Genomic DNA, 20,448 nt, shown 5'->3' on the forward strand with positions numbered 1-20,448 from the left:
ACACATCTGAGATACAGCTCAGGCTTTTCCAGTCTTTATAATAAGTATTTCCCTTCTTTTAAAAAAGTTGTAAAAATCAATCTCAATTCATTTTTAAGAGAAATAAATTCTATAAGAACACGGTCAGCCTCGAGTATGTGAAGGGCTTCCTTAGCACAGTGACAAAGAAAGAACTGACCATGAGTGGGGAGGAGACCAGCCAAGGGGCCCGGGGTCCCCTGATGGGGCTGTGCAGACCGCAGAGGGGAGTTGTGACGTGACTGACTCTGTCCAGATGAATATAAAGCCCCTTCCCTGTGTGTGTGTGTGTGTGTGTGTGTGCGCGCATGTGTGTGCCCTGAATGTGTGTGTGCATGTGCACAGGGTATGGGGACGGGGTCACACCCAGAGCTGCTTTCTGCCCTTTTACTAGGAAAGAGCTGGGGGAAAACAGAAGAGGTGGTGCTTTGTAAGCCTTTTCACTATGTTAAAGATAAAACATTAAGTGAAAAAGGTCAAAATACACAAATAGCTGGCAATGGCACCATAAATCTAAGCAGAATCAGATTTTTTAGAAATGGTCTTCCTGGGACTTCCCTAGTGGCGCAGTGGTTAAGAATCCATCTGCCAGGGCTTCCCTGGTGGTGCAGTGGTTGAGTGTCTGCCTGCCGATGCAGGGGACGTGGATTCGTGCCCCGGTCCGGGAAGATCCCACATGCCGCGGAGCGGCTGGGCCCGTGAGCCATGGCCGCTGAGCCTGCGTGTCCGGAGCCTGTGCTCCGCAACGGGAGAGGCCACAACAGTGAGAGGCCCGCGTACCGCAAAAAAAAAAAAAAAAAAAGAATCCATCTGCCAATGCAGGGGACACGGGTTCGATTCCTGGTCCAGGAAGATCCCACGTGCCACAGAGCAACTAAGCCCATGTGCCACAACTACTGAGCCCGCGTGCCACAACTACTGAAGCCTGCATGCCTAGAGCCCGTGCTCTGCAACAAGAGAAGCCACCGCAATGAGAAGCCTGTGCACTGCAACAAAGAGTAGCACCGGGGCTTCCCTGGTGGCGCAGTGGTTGGGAGTCCGCCTGCCGATGCAGGGGATGCGGGTTTGCGCCCCAGTCCGGGAGGATCCCGTGTGCCGCGGAGCGGCTGGGCCCGTGGGCCATGGCCACTGGGCCTGCGCGTCTGGAGCCTGTGCTCCGCAGCGGGAGGGGCCACAGCGGTGAGAGGCCCGTGTACCGCAAAAAAAAAAAAAAAAAGTAGCCCCCGCTCTCTGCAACTAGAGAAAGCCGGCATGCAGCAACAAAGACCCAACGCAACAAAAACAACGAAAAGAAAAGAAAAGAAAAGAAAGCCTGTGCCCCTGTGTCCCATGGACACTGACAGCTGTAAGGCCACCCAGGTCTCATGGAGCTGCCGGCAGCTGGGACGGCTTGGGACCCACAAGGAGCTGCACTGGGGTGAGAAGCTGGATCAGGGAGGGCCGCCTGGCAAGGGACCGCCAGCAGGGCCGGGCGTCCAGGAGGCAGAGGGACCTGCCCGGGGCAGTGGTGTGGCCCCATCAGCAGGGCCCATGGATGGCCGTGCTGGGGTCCCCTGCGCTGCTCTGTGTCCCGCTCACCCTGCCGTCCCAATGCACACCCTCAGCCTCTGGGGTAGGCTGTCCTTGGTCTTCTTCCTGCTGCACTCCCTGCATTCCTGAATCTCGCCCCCTGCAATAGGTCTTCCCCCCAGCAGGCACCAGTGCCAGCCTTTCTTGGTGGGGAAACCTTTGGTGGGGAGGACGGGGGGCCCGCCAGTCCCTGTGTTTCTCTGGAGTCAGGCCTGGCAGATACACCCTCTGCCTGATGCCTTCGGCTCCAGGGCCGAGTCCAGAGGACAAGCAAGCAGTGACCTCCGGGGTGCCCCTGGGCTCCGAGGGCAGACAGCAGTTGAGGTTCAGGGTGGAGAAACAGAAGGAATGACACCAAAGCAGTTGTCACTGCTGGACGGTGGAATTTGGGTGTTGGTTTCCTTAGGGCACTTGCCTAACTTCACAGTTTTCTACAATGAGTCTATGTGCTGAGAAACAAAGGTTAAATGAAGGTTAAATAAAGGATGTGGGTCTGCCTCACGTGTTGTCTGTACCAGTAGCCCGGGCTGCTGGAGTGGGCACTGCCCTGGGAGAGCTGGGGGCCCGTGTCCCCTGGGAGGAGAGAGCAGGGGAAGCATTCCTTTCTGTCTCACCCTCTTTGCCATCCCCTAAGGGGAAGGAGGGTTGGCAAGCGACCTGGGTGGCCATGGGGGAGGTTCACACGCAGGGAGCAAAGGTCAGAGGGGGCTGCTGAGGGCCCAACTCCTCCACCCGACTGCAAATAACCCCCTCCTCTCTCCATTTTCGCCTTCTGGGCCCTGGGTGTAAAGTAGGGACAAAACTGAACTTCTCCTGTGTTTCTGGAGACTGGTTAGGGAGACACCAGAGAAGCCAGCAGGTATGTGGTTACAACAGGGCGCCCTGGAGCCCGAGGCCCAGGAAGCAGGGTGCCTGGCCACGCGGCCAAGGTGCTGCTGGCCCCATGTATGCCTGACCTGCTGGGCCGCCTCCCGCGAGCCTTCCAGTTTTGCTCACCTGACCCTGCCCGAGCCCAGGGCACACGGAGGAAGCAGGGTGGCATGGCCGGGTGGTGAGGGGGGTGGGCAGAGCCCAGGCTGCACAGCGTAGTCCCCAGACCCTGACCCTGTCACTGTCACCTCCCAGACAAGAGGTGGGGACGGAGACAAGCGGGCAGACCCCAGAGAGGATGAGGGGCTGGGGTGTTGCACACGCGCACGTGCGTGTGTGTGTGCAGGGGTGGACAACGGGGGGCCCCGGCGCATGCAAGCCGTGGTGCTGGTGGCAGTGCTCTGGTCTTACCGAGGTTGCTGTCAATCCTCTGGTGACAGGTGCGCAGGTGCGGGTTCCTTGGGTAAGCCTCGGAGCTCATGGCAGAATCGGCCCCTCCAGGGATGGAGTCTGAGTTGACAAAGAAACACCAGGAGGACGGTTAACCGACACACTTGAAATGCCGCTTCACAAAACTCATCTTAATCTGGAAAACGGGTGGAAGGACTAAGGCGGTTGGTTCTGAGGCCACTGAGAGAGGCAGGCGGGGGACAGGGAAGGGGCGGGAGGGAGACGCTTCCTGAGGGCAGCCCCTCGGAGATCAAAGAATCCCAGCCTATGGGTCAGCTGGTCAGCCACGGACCCTCGAGCTCAGGAAAGAGATTCATGCACGTAATGGTATGGCAGTTGGAGCAGCCACCACGCAAACCCACACAGGCTCCAGAAAAAGAAACGTTAAATGATGCACATTTGCCCCCAGAAATCTTCTCTGAACCTCAGTTTCCAAATGCACACAGAAAAGCCCTGTCACCCAGGGTATGTCTTCTGGGGACCATCTCTTTCTAGACTTGGGGTCTCTCCTTCAGCATGGCCTACGGAAGCCCCTCAGCGCACAGTCTTCTCCCACTTCCTCTGCAGCTTTTGCCTTCCCAGATGAACCTCCGGGCCCTCCTCCGCCAGGCCTCCCCTCGGCTGTGCCCACAGGCGGCACAGGAAGCATCTGGTTACTTCCAATGTGCCTGGCTCTCTAGGGGTCGACAGAGCCCCCCGGAGGCCTTGATTCCTTTCCAGATGAGGGATGTTTCTGGGCCCATCATTTGATATTAATGGGACGATCTGACACAAAACACCTCCTATCTCACACTCCTTGTCCACACGGCCGCTTCTGCGCCCACTGGGGCTCAGGGGCTACATTAGCCTCCTTCTGTCACTGCAACAAAATACCACAAACCATCCTTTGGTTCTGGAAGTCAGACGTCCAACCTGGGTCTCCCCGTCCTCAGACCCAGGTGTCAGTGGGGTTGGTTCCCCTGGAGGCACTTAGGGAGAATCCGATTCCCGGCCCCTTCCAGCCCCTGGAGGTCAATCCTTAGCAGCGGCCCCTCCTCCACCTGAGAGCCAGCTGCCCGGCACCTTCAAACCTCTCACTCCATCACTCTCTCCTCTGCCTCCTTCCCTCTTGCAAAGGACCTTTGCGATTTCACTGGGTCCAACCGGAAAACCCAGGATAATCTCCCCAACTCAAGTCAGCCGATCAACAACTGTACTTCCCTCTGCGACCACGATTCCCCTTTTGCCATGTGACCTGACATATTCCTGGGGCCTGGGGATTAAGGCGTGGATGTCCGGGGGGTCATATCCTACTCAGCATAGGTGTTTCCCTGCCTGAAGATCTCAGAGCTATACAGGCCAGGCTCCCACTCCCTTATCCCTCCCTCCATGGGGGAGCAGTGCTGAACCTGCCATAACGCACACCCCCTGCTCCCTGAGAGAGGCACTGAGGCCCCCGACGCCCCTACCCAGTGCAAGGTGTCCCCGCAGAACCCGTGTGTGGGCGGGAGCACTGACCTGAGTCATTGAGCTTCCTGAGGTTTGGGTGGCTGGTCTGGTACTGTGCCTCCTGGTCTTTACTTGTACTTATGGCTTCTTTCAATCTTTGGATAAAAGTTACGAGAAGAAGAAAACTTTTAGAAAGGAAAAGCACCTGTGACAGTGCAGTCTTTTCTAACAGTGCCCATGTGAGAAAATCAAATGCCTCTTCTGACCAAGATACAAAGCCAAATGAATATTCTAACTGCAATTATGAAAACACTGAATAAGGGGAGCAACCTACATTCTTTGTGTTACGGTAGGTAAGGTGTAGATTTTCTGTAATGTGGTGATATTGTCTTTATGATAAAAGACAGATACAATGATCTGACATATGAGCAACAATCATGTTTTAGCAGAAACTGAATTATTTTACGTTTGAACACATGGCATTTATATGCCAGCCAAAATTGCAGTATGACTTTATTATACCTCTAGCCAAAAATTTTGAGGAAAATAATCTCTGATTTTAAAATGATAATCAATGGGCAACTTGAATTAGATATGGGGAAGCTGGACATGAAAACTTTTTAAAGCAAAAATTCTGTGAAGTGAGTCACATTTATACTGATTAGAGTGAACATTCTCTCTTTCAAATTACCAGGAGCAGTAATTTATGGAGACCCAATTCACGCACAGTTTGCAGACTGAACAGCGGTCACATCACACAATCAAGAGCAGTGGAGAACGCTTCTTGTTTCAAAATGTCTGAAGACAAATGCCTCCCAGTGAGTAACTTTCAGGGTCCTTTGGTCCCTTTAAGGCATGAGAAGTGTCCTGAAAGGCTCGGCCACCCGCACTAAACCCCCCTCTGCTGCTTTGCTCCGGCCAGACGGGCACCGCTCACCTGCTGCTGGGCTGGGGGGCAAGGGTGCCATTCTGCGCAGGTGGGGTCTCTGAGGGTTTGGTTCTGAAGTAATTGACGAGCCCTCCGAACACACTCTTGATGCTGTTGATGTGCTTCTGGCTGGTCTTCAGATCCTGCTCCATCTTGTCCACCATCTTCTCTGTGCGCTCCAAGGCCCCTCGCTGGCGCACGAGTTCCTAGGGAGGATGAGACGTGATGGCATTGCACCTTCTGTAGCTCCCCGTCACCCGCAGAGGAAGGCTCTCTGTAAATCCTCAGCCAGCACTTGGGGATGGCGCAGCCCCCACCCTAACCTGAGTCCCGCCCGAGCTCTGGAGGGGAAGGTGCCAGCATTAAGTGTCTCGTCCTGATTGCGATTAAACTCTGGTTTTGAACAACCAGCAGGCAGAGGTTGATCTGGAGTCGATACGCTGAATCTAGAAACTTGAGAGTTACCCCCATCAATGTTGCTCCCCTTCCCAGGGAGCATGACACACATACGCACCAGCAGGGACGCAGGAGCTGGCGGGGAACATGCTTGAATGCGGGGCTCCGTCCCGGCAGGAGTGACAGTGTAGAGTGGTCTTAGGTGGCAAGAGAACCACCAAGGGCAAAGGTTGGTGCCCCTCGCTGCATGTGCAGGCTGCCCAGGCCGCTCATACCGTGTGTTCCCGAGAAAGGCCTTGTCTGGCTCCTTGCCCTCGTATTAGCCTGAAGAGTGACTTTGCTTCCCAGAGTCCTCAGGTCAGCCTGACAGTCTGCACCAGCAATGTGGTTTACAGGGTGGGGGGCCTTGAGCCACACAGTGTGACCTCTGGAGGGGCTGGAGACTCTAGTCAGCCAGGCGGGCAGCCGTGCCTCCTGGATGTCCCACGTCACAGTGCGGGGAGTGCAGGCTGCACACACAACTCCACAGAGAGGGGACAAAGGGAAGCTGTGCTTGCTCTCCTGGACTCTGCCCACCAGCTTGTCTCCCTTGAGGATTTTAATCTGCATCCTTTTGCTGTAACAAACCACAACCGTGAGTATAACAGCTCTACTAATTCTGAGTCCTTCTAGGGAATCGTTAAACCTGAGGGTGCTCTTGGGGACCCCCACAACACCTCTAAACAGCACTTCTCACTCTCAGAGGCAGAAGGCTGCAGAGCAGACAGCCCCTGGGCTTCCGCAGCACAACTCCTGGTCAGCAAAGCAAGGTCTCCCAGACACCATGGAGGCCACGGGTGAACATTTTAGGAAGGAGCAGCAGACACAGCCAGATGCCACGGCGCTGGTGTGGGATGTATGACCTGCCTGGACGGTAAAGACCCGGCCTCACAAGGTGCCTCACAGCTAAGAAGCCAGCAAGTTTGATCCTAGAACTTTTTAACAGTCGAATTCAATCACTGATCCTTTATAAAATCTACTGGGAATTACTTAACCGAGCAGCTGATCGTCTCCCTCCATCAGCTTCTGCTTCAGGATAAGGTTGTGCTAAGAACTCTGGCTGCATCAGAACCAGCCCGAGCTGCATTGGAGGTGAGGCTCTGGTCAGTACAGCCCCTCACCTGGAGAGGGGACGGGTCTGCCCAGAGGATGAGGGCACCACCCCAACTCACAGGGACACCCAGAACAGAGGGCTGCGATGGCCTCCGTTCCCAGGCTGCACAGGTGTCCGTCCCCATGTGGCCCACCTCTCTGAACTGAAGGCCCAGCAGGGTTTGGCGACTGTCAAGTGCTGGAAAGACTCAATGAGGTGAGGGGGCCCCACACGAGACCGTGTGCAGGATGTGCTGGCCGGGCTGCTGAGAGCATCCTGGCCCGACTCCCCTTCTGCTGATGCTAACCAAGCTGGCCACTCAGGCCCTCATCCAAGGTTTGTTGCTGGACTCCCTGAACTGAGACCCTGGGCCCCACAAAACATCACTGGCGCGTGCTCAGCAGCCAGAGGGGGCAGGCGGTCTCCTTGGCCAGGGTGGTGAAAGGGCACATGAAGACTGCGTCCACGTGGGACACAAACAGGCAAACCATTAGGGGACTGGTCGCAGAAACAGAAGCCATCCACTAGAGGGACCACGACGCAGAAAGAGCATGGGACTTCCCTGGCAGTCCAATGGTTAGGACTCTGCGCTTCCACTGCTGGGCTGGGCTCAATCCCTGGTTGGGGAACTAGGATCCCACAAGCCACTCGGTGTGGCCAAAAAAAAAAAAAAAAAGAGCAGCGCATCACGTGTTGCTATGGAATGCCCTCCACCTTGTCAAGCAACGTGCAGTGTGGAATATACAGAACACTTCTTAAGTTAAAATTATAAAAAAATGAAAAAGATAAGTATAAGCATGTTTTTTTGCGGTACATGGGCCTCTCACCGTTGTGGCCCCTCCCACTGCGGAGCACAGGCTCCGGATGCACAGGCTCAGCAGCCATGGCTCACGGGCCCAGACGCTCCACAGTATGTGGGATCTTCCCGGACCGGGGCACAAACCCGCATCCCCTGCATTGGCAGGCGGACTCTCAACCACTGCGCCACAAGGGAAGCCCTAAGCATGTTTTTATACACAGAATATCTCCACAGGGACACTGCAGGAACAGAAGGTGAGTGGCAGGGGGTAGGGGGGCAGCGGGTGGGAGCAGCCTTCACAGCCTTCTGTATCATCTCAATTTTGAACCCTGTGACTAGATTATCACTTCACAAAAATTATACCTTAGGGAAAGAAAAGAAGAAACAAATCATGCCTGAGAAGTGGAAAAGCCATGTGGCCTACAAGTCTCTATGGTTCTGCACTATGCTCCCCAGGCCGGCCCACCTCTCCTCTATCCTGTGGGGTCAGGACCTGAGACGAGAGCCTTCCAGAGAGGTGAACCCTACAGGTTTCTCAGGAGAAGGGCAGCTCTCCTTCACTAGAGGTGACCTGACTAAGTAACTTTGCCGCTGCTGCCACGCTGGGCCTAAAAAAGTCAAGTCCTCAGTGTCTAAAACATGTGTCCTGTTTCGGCACCTCTCAGCTGGGTATGTGACGGGCACCTGTCTAAGTTAGGAGGTTAGTTTAGTGGTGATTTGGGTCTGCTGGGACAGAGGCCACCACCAACCCCCCCCAATCCCCCAGGGGAATGAAAGAGCTATGAAAGGGATTCAAAGACAGTAAGACAACTTGGAGATTATGGGGTAGGGTGGAGATGGGGGTGCTGACCATTCCTGCCTCCCAGGGCCTCCAATAATTGAGAACTGATTCAATCCTGGAAAAATTCCATGTGTAATCGCACTGATGACAGAGCCTGTCACCTGCTCAGTCATGATCATACCGTACCTCTCACAGCAACACCTGGCTTGGCCATGCCAAGCCTCACGGCCTGAGATGCCACTCTGCCTTTGCTCTCATGGTCCCCATTATAGGAAAGAAGGAACTTTGGGGGCAGCATGGGGTTTGTCACCACAATCCTTATGAAACAACGTTATCCTCTGTGTTTTTGGCACTCCTGACCTTCCCTCTGACTGTACTGGGTCCTAAGCTCCTCCTCCAGGCCCTTTCCTGGAAGGCTTCCTGGGCGACACTTTCCTGCTCAGGAGCTGTGGCGTTGGGCCAGTGCCTTTGCGTGACTCTTCTCTTCCTTGGGAAGTCCCTCCTCCTCCTCCTATCTACACCTTAGCCTTAGAAGCCAGAATCCAGGGTATCCTCTGCCACAGTATTCTACTTTCTATCACTCTGATTTCCTACTTCACCCGTTCTCAGTTGCCAAAGATGTCTTTATTTTTGGCTGTGCTGCTTGGCATGTGGGATCTTAGTTCCCTGACCAGTGATCGAACCCGCGTCCCCTGCATTGGAAGTACAGTCTTAACTACTGGACCACCAGGAAAGTCCCCAAAGATGGCTTTTTAAACAGTTCTTAGTTGGCTTCCTTGGGCCTGGGACCCTTAATCAAGTGACCCCTCCACCTGGGCCCTAAGACCTCAGGCAATCCTCCCAAATTTAAGTCAACATTTTCCATTTAGACTGTAATGTAGGAATCCAGTAGACACAAGCAAAACTTCCTCAATGAGGCTAAAGACAGGCAGGTGGGCCACTGAGAGATCGGGTGATAAGGAGAAGTGGGGAAGGGAGATAACCCAAGGAGGTGGTAACGGGAGAATGATGGGATGGACCTCAAGACTGGCCAAGACTGTAAGTGACCAGGTCAGAGGGAACTTTCCCAGAGAAAAGAATTACGAAGAGACCCAGGGAAGAACATGATGCTTTAGCTTCCAGAACTACAAATGCTTAAATTGAATTATTTTTAGCTGATATAGCAATCACAGGTTATTACATTTTTTAAAACTTTCTAAAGAAATGCCCAACACAACTGTCATTAGTACGCTGAGGCGAGAATGTGGTGCCTAAGAAAGAACAGCTCTTACCCAAGGTCCTACTCTCTGAAACCACCTATGGACGTTAAGAAGAACTGCAGAAGCTAAGCTGGGACGGCAGACTGTCACAGACCGCCCCCGTCTCTCTAGGATATCTTCGTCGGGATCGGGAAGGAAACGTAAGGCCCTAGACTCGACCAGTCAGACTCGGGCTCCGGCGCACTCAGCAGTGTCCAGGCAGACAAGACCTTCACTCCTCTCCTAGCGAGGCGGAGGAGCGCTCAGTGCCGGTAAGAACCCAAGGTCCATCTCCTCGGACGCTTGACACCAGCAGGCACAGTCCTCGCTGGGTCACTCCAGGAGGAAGGGCTGAAGCCACGGGCCAGGCTTCTGTCCAGGGAATGTGTAAAAGAAACAGACCCTCCACGTCCCTAACCCGGGGTCTGCTGTCTAGAATCCCTACTTACCTGGACCGAACAGCGTGGAAATGACCCCTGACGAGGCGTAGAAAAACAACAACCCTGTGGACTAAGCTCAGGAGATCGCCAGGGGCAAACTGCCCCTTTCGGGTGTGAAAACGCGCGTCTCTACGTAGCTAACAGATTGTTACCGACCGTCCAGTCACCAAAGTACAAGACCCGTCCTGGCTGACCGGTCGAGCCCCCAGGAGCCCCGGCGACCGCGGACTCACCTCGGAGGAGGCGACCCCGATCCTCTCGGACTCGTACATCAGGGACAGGGACCTGCCGGTGCTGGCGGCCGTGGCCTCGGCACGGCGCAACACCTCCTGCCGCAGGGCCTGCTGCCGGTCGGCGGGAGCGCCGGGCCAGTCCGCGAGGTCGCGGTTGTCCGTCCACGGCGCCGGCCGGACGCCCTCGTCCTCCGCGTCGTCGTCGAACGGGTTGTAGCTTCGGGGATAGGCCGACATGGCGCCAGCGCTCGGCCTGGAGCAGGCGGGAGGAGCCGGGCGCGGCCGAGGCGAGGGGCGCTCTCTGACCACGGGGCAGCTGCAGTATCGCAGAGAAACTACAGAAGCTCCCGTAGGCCCGTAGCCGGCGCCGTGCAAACTCCTTCCGCCAGAAGCTTGCGGAAGCCCTGCCTCGGAGCCGACCATCGTGCACCGCATCGGGGGGAGGGGGCCACGCCCGGCGCTCGCGACCGCCGCAGGCCGCACGGCTCCCGGCACCCCCCAGCGGTGGATCTGCCCGAGGCCACGCCCCGCTTGCGTCGGCAACAGAGAGGTCACGTGGCGGGGAGGCCGGATGGAGCCGCGCCTGCGCTGTGAGCTTCGGCTGTCGCGATCCCGGTGAGGGAAGCCGGCGGGCGGTCCCGCGGGGCGGTGATGGCGGCGGCCGCGGCCCGGGGAGGCGGTGGCGGCGGCTCTGGCTCGGGCTCCGGCGCGTCACGGGGTTTTTATTTCGACACGGTCCTATCGCTGGCCCGCTCCCTGGCCGTGCAGAGACCGGCATCCCTGGAGAAGGTAGCTCGGCGGCTGGGCGCGGGCTGACAGGGGGAGGGGCCTGGGGCGCGGGAGGCGGGGCGGGGGTCTGCGGGAGGCCGAGGGGGTCCCGGCTGCCGGGGGCGCGGGGTGCTCTTGAGGGAGGAGCCGGCGCGGCTAGGTGCCGAGGGCCGGGGAGCTGGCAGGCGGAGGCCTGGTGCCCTGTGGCGGGCGGGGCCGTGAGCTCGGGCGGGCTGAGCCGCGGGGCCGCCTGGTGACCGCCGGGCGGGGGCGGCGGCGAGGGGCGCGGGCAGAGCCGAGGGCCGGGGTCGAGCCTGGGGTCGGCTCCCCACTCGCCTTGTCTTCTGTTTCTTGACTCTGGGGCGTTGCCGTTCTCGGGGAAGGGGCGCTTTTCCGCGCTTTGCCCTCAGTGGTGAAGGGCGGGTGAAGTAGCGTATCTGGAAGCGGTTTCTGAGACGCACATTTGCTGCGCATTGTTTTTCTCTGAGACTAGAGGGGGCGTTAGACCGGCTGAGAGAGGGTGTTTGAAGAAAAGAATTCAGGCCCCGGGGGTTCCTTATCTTGGGAGAAAGGTGAAAGGCAGCCTCAAGAGTGCCTGGGACGGTGGGAAAAACGCAGCTTTTAGAGTCGGAACGTCTCTGCACGGTCACTGTATGTCGTCTTGGACGTTCCTTTAACCCTCAGAGCTTCTGTGTCCTTATCTGTGAAATGAAGTGGTTCTTGAGCATTAAATGAGTTCAGGCAGAAAGTGCCTGGCCCAGAGTTAGGCTCAGAGTAGGTGGTCAGTAAAGGGCAGCTTTCCTCCCCCACCAGGGCGTGATGATGAGTGAGCACGAAGGGATGGGATTATTCTTCCCTACAGCTTCCTGGTAGATGGAAAGAACGTTGTCTGACAGCAGAAGAGCGCTTGGGAGTGGTTTTATGGCTCTGGTGAGGGAAGTGAAGCTAAAAGGCTGTTGCACACACCTTGGCAGAGTGACCTCGTCCTTCCTTGGCTTTGTAGGTTCTCAGACTTGCACAGTGAGCAGGTCTTGGGAGACTGATGCCAGCCTGACTTCTAGTTAAAGGAGGAGTACAATAGAATGGAAAGACTATGGGTTGTAGCCATAAGATCACCTGAATTTAAATCCTGTGTCATTCACTTACATTCGTGTGAGTCTGGGCAGGTCAGTTCACCAGTCTGATCCTCTGCTTTCCCCTGCAAAATACAAGGGCCATACTTGATACAAGTATTGCGAAGATTGACAGAATGACATGAATAAAGGGAGGCAGGTGGGTGCCTAATGAACGATCACTGTTATTGCATGAGGCTGAGTGATGGACCACAGTGCTGCTTTATGGAATCAAATCCATGCCAGCTAGTCAGCACATTCTCTTCTTAGGAGGAGGACCAAAAGTTGTATCAGAAGTTTGCTTGCTGGACTTGGAGAAGAGGGTGCAGGGAATTGGATGATCTTAAAGAGGGTCCTGCGGCTCTAGGAGTGGCAGCACCCTTCCTCACTCAGTAACTGAAAAATGCACATTCAGCTCAACTCGCCTTCTTCAGTCTTCTTCACTAGTCACAAGAACATTCTGTAACTGCAGCATAGTTTTGTATCTTATGGTAATGCTTGGGTAATCAAGATTACACAATGTTTTACAATGAATTAATGCAGCTTTTAGGTTGGGCTCCCTAATACCATTCAGTTTCATCGGCTCATTTACAAACCATAGCAGGAAAGAGTTAACAGAGCCCGGGCTGCTGTTTTTTTAAAAATTAAAACTAGGCGGGCTTCCCTGGTGGTGCAGTGGTTGAGAGTCCGCCTGCTGATGCAGGGGACACAGGTTCGTGCCCCGGTCAGGGAAGATCCCGCATGCCGCGGAGCAGCTAGGCCCGTGAGCCATGGCCGCTGAGGCTGCGCGTCTGGAGCCTGTGCTCCGCAACGGGAGAGGGCACAACAGTGACAGGCCTGCGTACCACAAAAGAAACAAAACAAAACAAAAAACTAGGTTATTATTGCCAGTGTCTTTCTTTTTTTAAAATTAATTAATTAATTGATTTATTAATTTATTTTTGGCTGCGTAGGGTCTTCGTTGGTGTGTGTAGGCTTTCTCTGGTTGTGGCAAGCGGGGGCTACTCTTTGTTGCAGTGCACGGGCTTCTCATTGCGGTGGCTTCTCTTGTTGTGGAGCATGGGCTCTAGGCGCATGGGCTTCAGTAGTTCTGGCGTGTGGGCTCAGTAGTTGTGGTGCACGGGCTCAGTAGTTGTGGCGCACGGGCTCTAGAGCACAGGCTCAGGAGTTGTGGCGCATGGGCTTAGTTGCTCCACGGCATATGGGATCTTCCTGGACCAGGGATCAAACCCGTGTCCTCTGCATTGACAGGTGGATTCTTAACCACTGCGCCACCAGGGAAGTCCCCGGGGCTGCTGTCTTCAAAAGGGCTTGCTCGCGAGGTTGGCCCTTGGCTGTCATCGGGAACTTTGTGCTTGAACCGTTCCTTCCATTCTCTAACTGATCAGGATGGTTCACTGTGTCTGACTCTGTGTAAGCAGCATGGTTTACGGTGAGCACCTGCTTTCCTTCTGGGAATCTGGAATTTTGATGGTTGCTAGGCAGGCAGTGCCTAAATGACCAGCCCCCAGTAAAAATCTTGACACAGACATCACTCTCGTGTTACTGCATTGCTTGCTGCTGTAAGGGGTGTGTGCTTGGGGTGCACCCTCACAGGAGGGAGAGACAAGAGGAAGCCCTTACACAGCTTTCTCCAGACTCTCTACCTGTGTCTGTTTCTCTGGCTTGGATCCTTTCACTGTAATGAAATTTATCTGCAAGGACGACTATGTATGTGTGTGTGGTCCTGAGGACCCAAAGCTACTTCTTTCTCAAGAGGAGGTTTCTGTAGGTGGCTGATTGCATCGGAAATATGTGAATTCCTCTTGTCCTCATCTACGATTTTGAGACTTGATTATACTTGGGATCACTGTTACTATTTAGTCCTGTACTGTATGTCTGCTTGCTGCACTCCCCTACTTTAAAACAGTTGATGAGAAGCCCTTTGCATTCCTAAGGGAAAGATTCTTGAGGTTCTTAAGAGTAAAAGAGTTTCTGAGTACCCACCTGGGAAAAGAAAGCTGGGGACTTAAGCAGGGAGATGAGTGTTGAAACCCCCCACCCATTTCTTTGTTTTCATTTCTCTTTCTCCTCCTTTTTTCCAGAGAAGACAGAGGACTGAGTGGGGCCTGATGCAGATAGGGTTGACCCAAGGAAGGCTGTTTTCTGAACTAGACCTGACACCTCAGCTCAGACATGGGAGCTCAGGCAGCCTGACATGCTTTCAGTGGCACTGGGACACATTAATGACACAACTTACCCTATCTTTGTCCCTCGGCATGCCACAGTGGGGTTGACTTACTCCATTCACCCACCCTAACCCCAGGCCGTGAAGCCAAGCCTATCACTACTGAGTGCATTTTACTTGTCCTTAATTCCTTAATTTTTCTCTTTCATCCAGAAAACATTTATTGAGCACCTATTGTTAATTGGTATGCATTAGGCCAGGTAAATAAGAAACTCCTAATTTGATTGCTTAGGTGACCAGCAACAAGTCAGTTTTGCTGCAAGTCCCCCATGTGCTCTTGTGCCCCATGTCTGGTGACCAGATTCCTGCTGTGTTCAGGTAGCCAGACCCAAGGGCCCTGGGCATCTATTCTAGGATCCTTATCTGAGCTTTGACCTCTTCCTGTTAGGCTGCTTCTAAGACTGGAGTCCCAGCCCTGAGGCCCACCCCTGGAATTGCAGCCCACCTCTGAGGACACCCTCCGTGAGGCCCACTCAGGCCTCAGCCCTCTCCCTCTGGGGGAAAGAGAGGAGAAAAATTGAGAAGAGAGTCCTGCCTACACTGAATCCATCTCTGATTTCCATCTGCCTGCCCATCTTTTGCTCTACTTTCCTGGATCTTGCCTGTCTTGAGAATGTTGCTGAGCCGCCTCTGCCGAGCCTCCTCCTGGCTCTGCCTGGTCATACTCCTCTGTACCCTGGAAGTCAGGGGACCTGTTCCTGCCTCTTCTCGCCTGGCCTGTGCCGTACTAACGGACCCTGAGCCCAGGATGTGGAGAGTTCTAGGCAGAGCTGCAAAGCAGGCAGCATTCTGTGCCCTCCTGCTCCTCTTCCCACCCTCAAGAGGCTTTGATCAGACTCCTTCCCCATTTCTGAAAATACTCTCTCTTATTCAAGTTAGGGTGCCAGAACCTTGAGGTGTTTAGCTAACTATTGACCTGATGTTTAAAGGGCACTGCGGCGTTAGGGACAGGCTGGACCCTCCCTGGTGGACAGGTGTGCTTCAGGAGGCGCGCTGGGTAACTCTTATAAGTAACTGGAGGAATATGTGGCCAGGTGCTTAGGACAGTGAGCTTTCTGGAGTTCATGTTTATCCAGTCTGTCCTTTAGAGTGGTCTGCTGTGGAGTGAAAATCCTGGTACTGGCATTTTTTCAGCATCACGAAGCTGAAAATTTCCCATCCTGCTCCCATTCCTTTGTGAGGCCATGTTAAAAAACAAAACAAAACAAAACAAAAACACGGAGAGGAGAGAGAATAAGCTTCGGCAGAGGATATTCATGTTGCTAGAACCAGTGTTATTAAAGCAACTCTAAAATATTTTAGGAAGAAATTGGAAGAAGAAAAATATCTTACCTGTAATCAAGCCACATTAACTGTGTTAATTTTCTGGGGCTGCTGTAACAAAGGGCCACCGTGGCTTAAACAACAGAAATGAATTTTCGCACAATTCTGAGGCTGGAAGGGCTTGATGAAGGTGTCAGCAGGGCAGGTTTCTCTACAAGCCTCTCTCTTTGGCATCTAGATGGCCGTCTTCTCCCCGTGTCTTCACATGGTCTCCCTCTGTGTCTGTGTCCTAATCTCCTCTTCTTAGAAGGACACCAGTCAGATTGGTAGGACTGGCCCTCCCTCATCACCTGATTTAACTTAATTACCTCTTTCATGACCCTATGTCCAAATACAGTCACATTCTGAGGTACCTAGGCATTAGGACTTCAATATATGAATTTGTTGGAGGACACGATTCAGCCCATGACATTAACCCATCAGCACTGTCATTTCTTAAAGCTCTTTTTTAGTTTTTAACCATATATAGCTATGTTCACTTTATTGCTTTTTGCAAAAGTAGCCCATATTTATTACTTTGATAGTGGCATGTCATTTTTTGCGTTGACAGACCATACTTAAGCATTTCTCTGTTTAGACTTTCTAGTTTTTCCATGTAAAACAGCATGTTTGTACGCTTAGCATGTTGTCTTCTTCTGAATTACATCCTTGTGTTAAGTCACTGATGGGTCTTGATGTTTACTGCCCACCTGTTTCCAGAGGATTGTACTTAGTTGTGATAGCATCAGCAAGACACCTTGTGCATGTTTATAGCTTCACAAGGTTGGATTTTGCTGTATTTTTTCCTGGCAACTCAGTCAGCCTAAAAGGATATCTTACTCTTTTGAGCCCAAGATAATGATATTGACCGTGGTTGGCTATTTATATTGTGAATTAAGCAAACAAACAGCTCCCAAGGCAGAATTGCTAGGATCGTGTGATGTTGCTGTGTTTTTGTTTTCCGTTATGTGGAAACTTGAATGTTCTGTGTTCTCTTCATGCTTGCAGTCCTGCTGCTTGAGCACTGACTCCTGGCTGTGACCACTCTGGGTTTGCTAGGTGTGCACACAATCCTGACCCTCAACTAACTTACAAATTAGTAGCAGCAGTATTAGGTGCAGGGCTGGCCGGTGTCTGTCCAGAAAGGAGCTGGTGGTGAACTGTGTAGCTTTTCAATAAAAATACCCTGGGAGGATATTTAGCTGTTTTGTACTTTGCTGGGGTGGGAGTGGGAGGTGCAGATAATTTCTAATTTGGGCCCCAAACCTTTTCTCCATGGCTCTTAATAGGTTTGTGAAGAATGTAATAGAAGGTAAAAAAGTGAAAAGTGCTCCGAGAAAGCAAAAGTATTGGGAGGTTACCCTCAGTTGAGATTTTAAATAGGGATGGCTTAGAAGCCATGAGGATGGGCATTTGCAAGTACTAAGCGCATTGGCGAGGGAGGGTCATTTCAGATGGAGAGAACAGAGGGCACAGCACAGAGGAGAATGAGAAACAGCAGGTGATAGTGTTTGGCGGAACAGGATGTGTTTAAAGAGAAGAGTGGAGATGAGGCTGGAGAAGAAAGCAGGTGACCTTGTTTATGTTCCTAGACTCAGAGTCTGCATCTAATTGATGAGACAAGGAAGATCCCCTGGATGTTTCAGGGCCTGAGGCTGGTGTGCGTTAGGAAGCTGATTATGGCTGTGTTGTTTGTTTCAGTGCCCTAGGGAGAATCAGGAGTGGTGTGTCATTAGCCCTCTGCTCCCCCAGAGGGCAGAGATGTTCTATTTCTGACTCCTCACTGTGGATTCTTTTTTTCTGTCAGTGTTTGCAGTTTGCATCCAGTGAAAATGTGGTTGCCTCCAGTCCCTTCCACCAGCAGCTGTTCCCATCATGGATTTTAGTTGCTGAAATGTTTCTGTGTACTTATTTTCCTGGTTTCTTATTTATATATTTTTGTATTTGCTTCTCTCATGAAAAAAGCTTGGCCTTTTGTGAACATTGCCAAGCCAGCCAGAGCCCTACTTTCATTTGTGTGAAAACCTGATGCGTAAATACAGGTTTGAGGCAAAACCCCTCAGGTCTCCCTTGCATTTATTCGTTGAGTCTGAGAGGCTCTGTCTTTGCTGTGGAAGCCATTCTCTTCTGAATGTTTTTGTTTAGAGCTGGTCTGGAAGCCGGGATTCAGGACAGCCAAGGGTACACCATTATGAAAGCAAAAGATGGTGACCTCATCCACCCATTCATTCATGCACTAAGTCTTTGAGTGCCTGCTGATTGCCAGGCACTGTGCTGGGCCCTGGATGGGCGCCTTGGAGGGACAAATAAATAGACATGATCTTGCTGTCATGGCGTTTACCATGGAGGGAGACAAACAGCCTTAAACAAAGAACTACAAGTAAATATGATTTAAAATGGTAACAAGTGCCATGAAGCAAAAGTAAATAGTATAAATGGTATAGTAAGTTTTTTTTCGGGGATCGACTTTACTTGGGCTTCTCACAGTGGTTAGAGCCACTCCGTCTTCAGAACAATCACAGCACAGGAAATGCGTCACTGAGGCTGCCCAGAAAAGTCTGACCAGCTGAATCTTATTACTTAAAATACACATATTCACAATAACTGATAAAGGGTGATGTGCCTCACACAGGAAAGTGTATTTGCAAATCTTCCAAATGTAGCACCAAACCCTCGACCAACCCCTTTCTTCTAGTTCACCTGGAACATCAGACTCCCTCATATCTTTCTGGCTCCCTCACAAGTCCTTCAGCTCCCTACTTCCATCTTTCGTCATGCAGGGCAGCCTCATGTAGCAGGGGCCAGACTGTGACGCTGGACTCGAGCCCAGCTCCACCCACTGTGTTTTCTTCTTCTCGTGCCTTTCGGGTTGGATGCTGCAGTGAACCCAGCATTAAACACATGGACCAGTTCCCTACTCTGACTGGAGAAGGAATCCTGAGAGCGCCAGAATCCATCCCTTCAACCAGTTAACTCAAGCAGGATTCATTGTGGTAAAACTTGATCTTGAGACACTTCAGTGAGTTGTTTGGGATAAAAACAAAAAACAAAACAAAAAAAGGTGGCAGGAAAAGCATCTGAGAGCTGCTGGCACACTCCTGCCCACTCTCGCCACACACCAGCCACACGCTGGACCTCAGCAGAGGGAGGTAAGCCCTACAGCACTGTGGTGGCCACCAAACCCTCCTGGCAATTCTGGGCAGGGCTGACGTCTGGGCCACAGCCAGTCCGAGCTTGACACTGAAGATCTAGTCCAGCTTCTGTCTGAGGTTCCATCTTGGCCTTCTGTCCCAAGTGGTTGTGGACACCCCCGGGGGCTGACGCCGAGGGCCAGGAGCAGCTGAGGGAGGCAGACAGGCTCAGAGCACGTTTCCGTTTACAGGGAGCAGAACACAGGCCTCTGAGTGTCCATGGAGCAATGTGCAAATTTCAGTGATGGGTAGAGTAAAACCTCTACTTGGAGCACAGCATCTCTGGCAAACGTGGGGACTGCCGCCAACAGTGCTGCTGAGTACACCCAAGTGCACAGCCATTTGCTCAGTAAACAGTAAATGCGTAAAATAAATTACCTTGAGAGGGCTGCGCCTGCTCCAAACATGTGGGTAATGTGAGCAGTGTCGCTGCTGTTCAAAGTGTATTCACAGGAAAGCAGGGCTGGGGGCTCACACACAACAGACAGACACACACAGGTTATCCAGGAAGTCACTGTATACGGACTGCACTTTGTTCAACATAGATTTTGGTTTTGTGGACTCCAAACTCAGACACCCATTCATCTCACAGCCTTGGATTTGTCTATTTTGTGTGCATGTGTGTGTGTGTGTGTGTGTGTGTGTATATACATATATATATATACACATACACATATATGCGTGTGTATTCATATATATACTTTCCTTTCTTACCATAATATCAATGCCTAGTCTGAATGTCATCGTTCAAGAGTGGGGGAAGAACCAAACTCTTCATATGAACAGGGCTGGACGGGGAATGTTAGTTTCGGCAGTTTGCTTTTTCCATTCAGATTATTCCTGTCAGAGCTCAACTGGTTTTTGAAGCCAGACTACAGTGATAAGGATCCTGTGGTCCTTCAGGATGGCTGTCTTCACCCTCCTACCTGGGCCACTTAGACACTTGACATAGGCTACAAAAATTAGTTATCCCATTCAAGGAGGGGCGGAGCAGGGAAAGGGCAAGAAAACCACAGATAACCAAGGCATTTTTTCCAAATGGTCAGTTTGAAAAAACAAACAAATAAATAAAACAACTTATTCAGAATCAAGAGAAAATACTGTGTGAGTCAGGCTGCGGGACTGCCCTTTCTCAGGACCCACAGCCTCCTCATTTGTTCGTAGAGAACAGTGAGACGTGAAGGCCGGCAGATGTGTGCTTGGGGTGGGGGAGGGTACTGATCACCTGTGGGCACAGATCAAAGGGCAGAGATGCAGAAAGCTACACCTCTATCTGCTGCCACAGCACAGGGCCTCCTGCTCACCCACAGAAGTTCCAAAGATAGCCCCCACTCAAGCCTGCACACAAAACATCTCCTTCTGGCTCAACTGTAGCCAGGACTTTCTGAAGGCCAAGTTGGAAAAAAGCCACAAATTTTCCTTTTCCAAAACAGAATTCTTGCCTGCCCATTGGTCAAGTTCTTATTTTCAGCTCGCTTTTTTTTTTTTTTTTTTTTTAAGAGAAAAACCAAAGAGAAGGCAGGTGTAATATTCCACACTTGAATCAGTCCGCAGCCAGCCAGAATC

General features: G+C 52.5%; 2 protein-coding genes and 1 long non-coding RNA gene across 10 annotated transcripts in view; 2 read left to right on the top strand and 1 right to left on the bottom strand.

Moving 5' to 3' along the window:
• Window positions 1–10,771, bottom strand: part of SNAP29 (synaptosome associated protein 29) — a 14,462-nt gene extending 3,691 nt beyond the window's left edge. Inside the window, exons 1-4 of one of the 2 annotated variants that reach the window (XM_004276024.3) lie at window positions 10,283–10,767; window positions 5,273–5,469; window positions 4,405–4,490; window positions 2,869–2,967 (exon numbers count right to left, since the gene is read on the bottom strand). In XM_004276024.3, coding sequence (XP_004276072.2) covers window positions 2,869–2,967; window positions 4,405–4,490; window positions 5,273–5,469; window positions 10,283–10,717 — 817 coding nt within the window. In that variant the 5' untranslated portion in view covers window positions 10,718–10,767. Of the gene's footprint in view, window positions 1–2,868; window positions 2,968–4,404; window positions 4,491–5,272; window positions 5,470–10,282 lie in introns of both variants that reach the window. The other variant, XM_033439627.2, reaches the window with a different exon arrangement.
• LOC117203737 (uncharacterized) lies at window positions 4,938–7,580 on the top strand. Its single transcript, XR_004486634.2, has 2 exons — window positions 4,938–5,153; window positions 6,402–7,580. It is a non-coding gene; the product is annotated as an uncharacterized LOC117203737 (long non-coding RNA).
• Window positions 10,772–10,855: 84 nt separating the features above from the next.
• Window positions 10,856–20,448, top strand: part of PI4KA (phosphatidylinositol 4-kinase alpha) — a 95,408-nt gene continuing 85,815 nt past the window's right edge. For all 7 annotated transcript variants that reach the window (XR_007471535.1, XM_049697571.1, XM_049697572.1 and 4 more), the window contains exon 1: window positions 10,856–11,071. Coding sequence is in view for 6 of the 7 variants with exons in the window: in XM_049697571.1 (XP_049553528.1) it covers window positions 10,934–11,071 (138 nt within the window). In the remaining variant the exon portion in view is untranslated. The remainder of the gene's footprint in view (window positions 11,072–20,448) is intronic.

Source organism: Orcinus orca, chromosome 15 (assembly GCF_937001465.1).
Source record: "Orcinus orca chromosome 15, mOrcOrc1.1, whole genome shotgun sequence".
NCBI lineage: Eukaryota > Metazoa > Chordata > Mammalia > Artiodactyla > Delphinidae > Orcinus > Orcinus orca.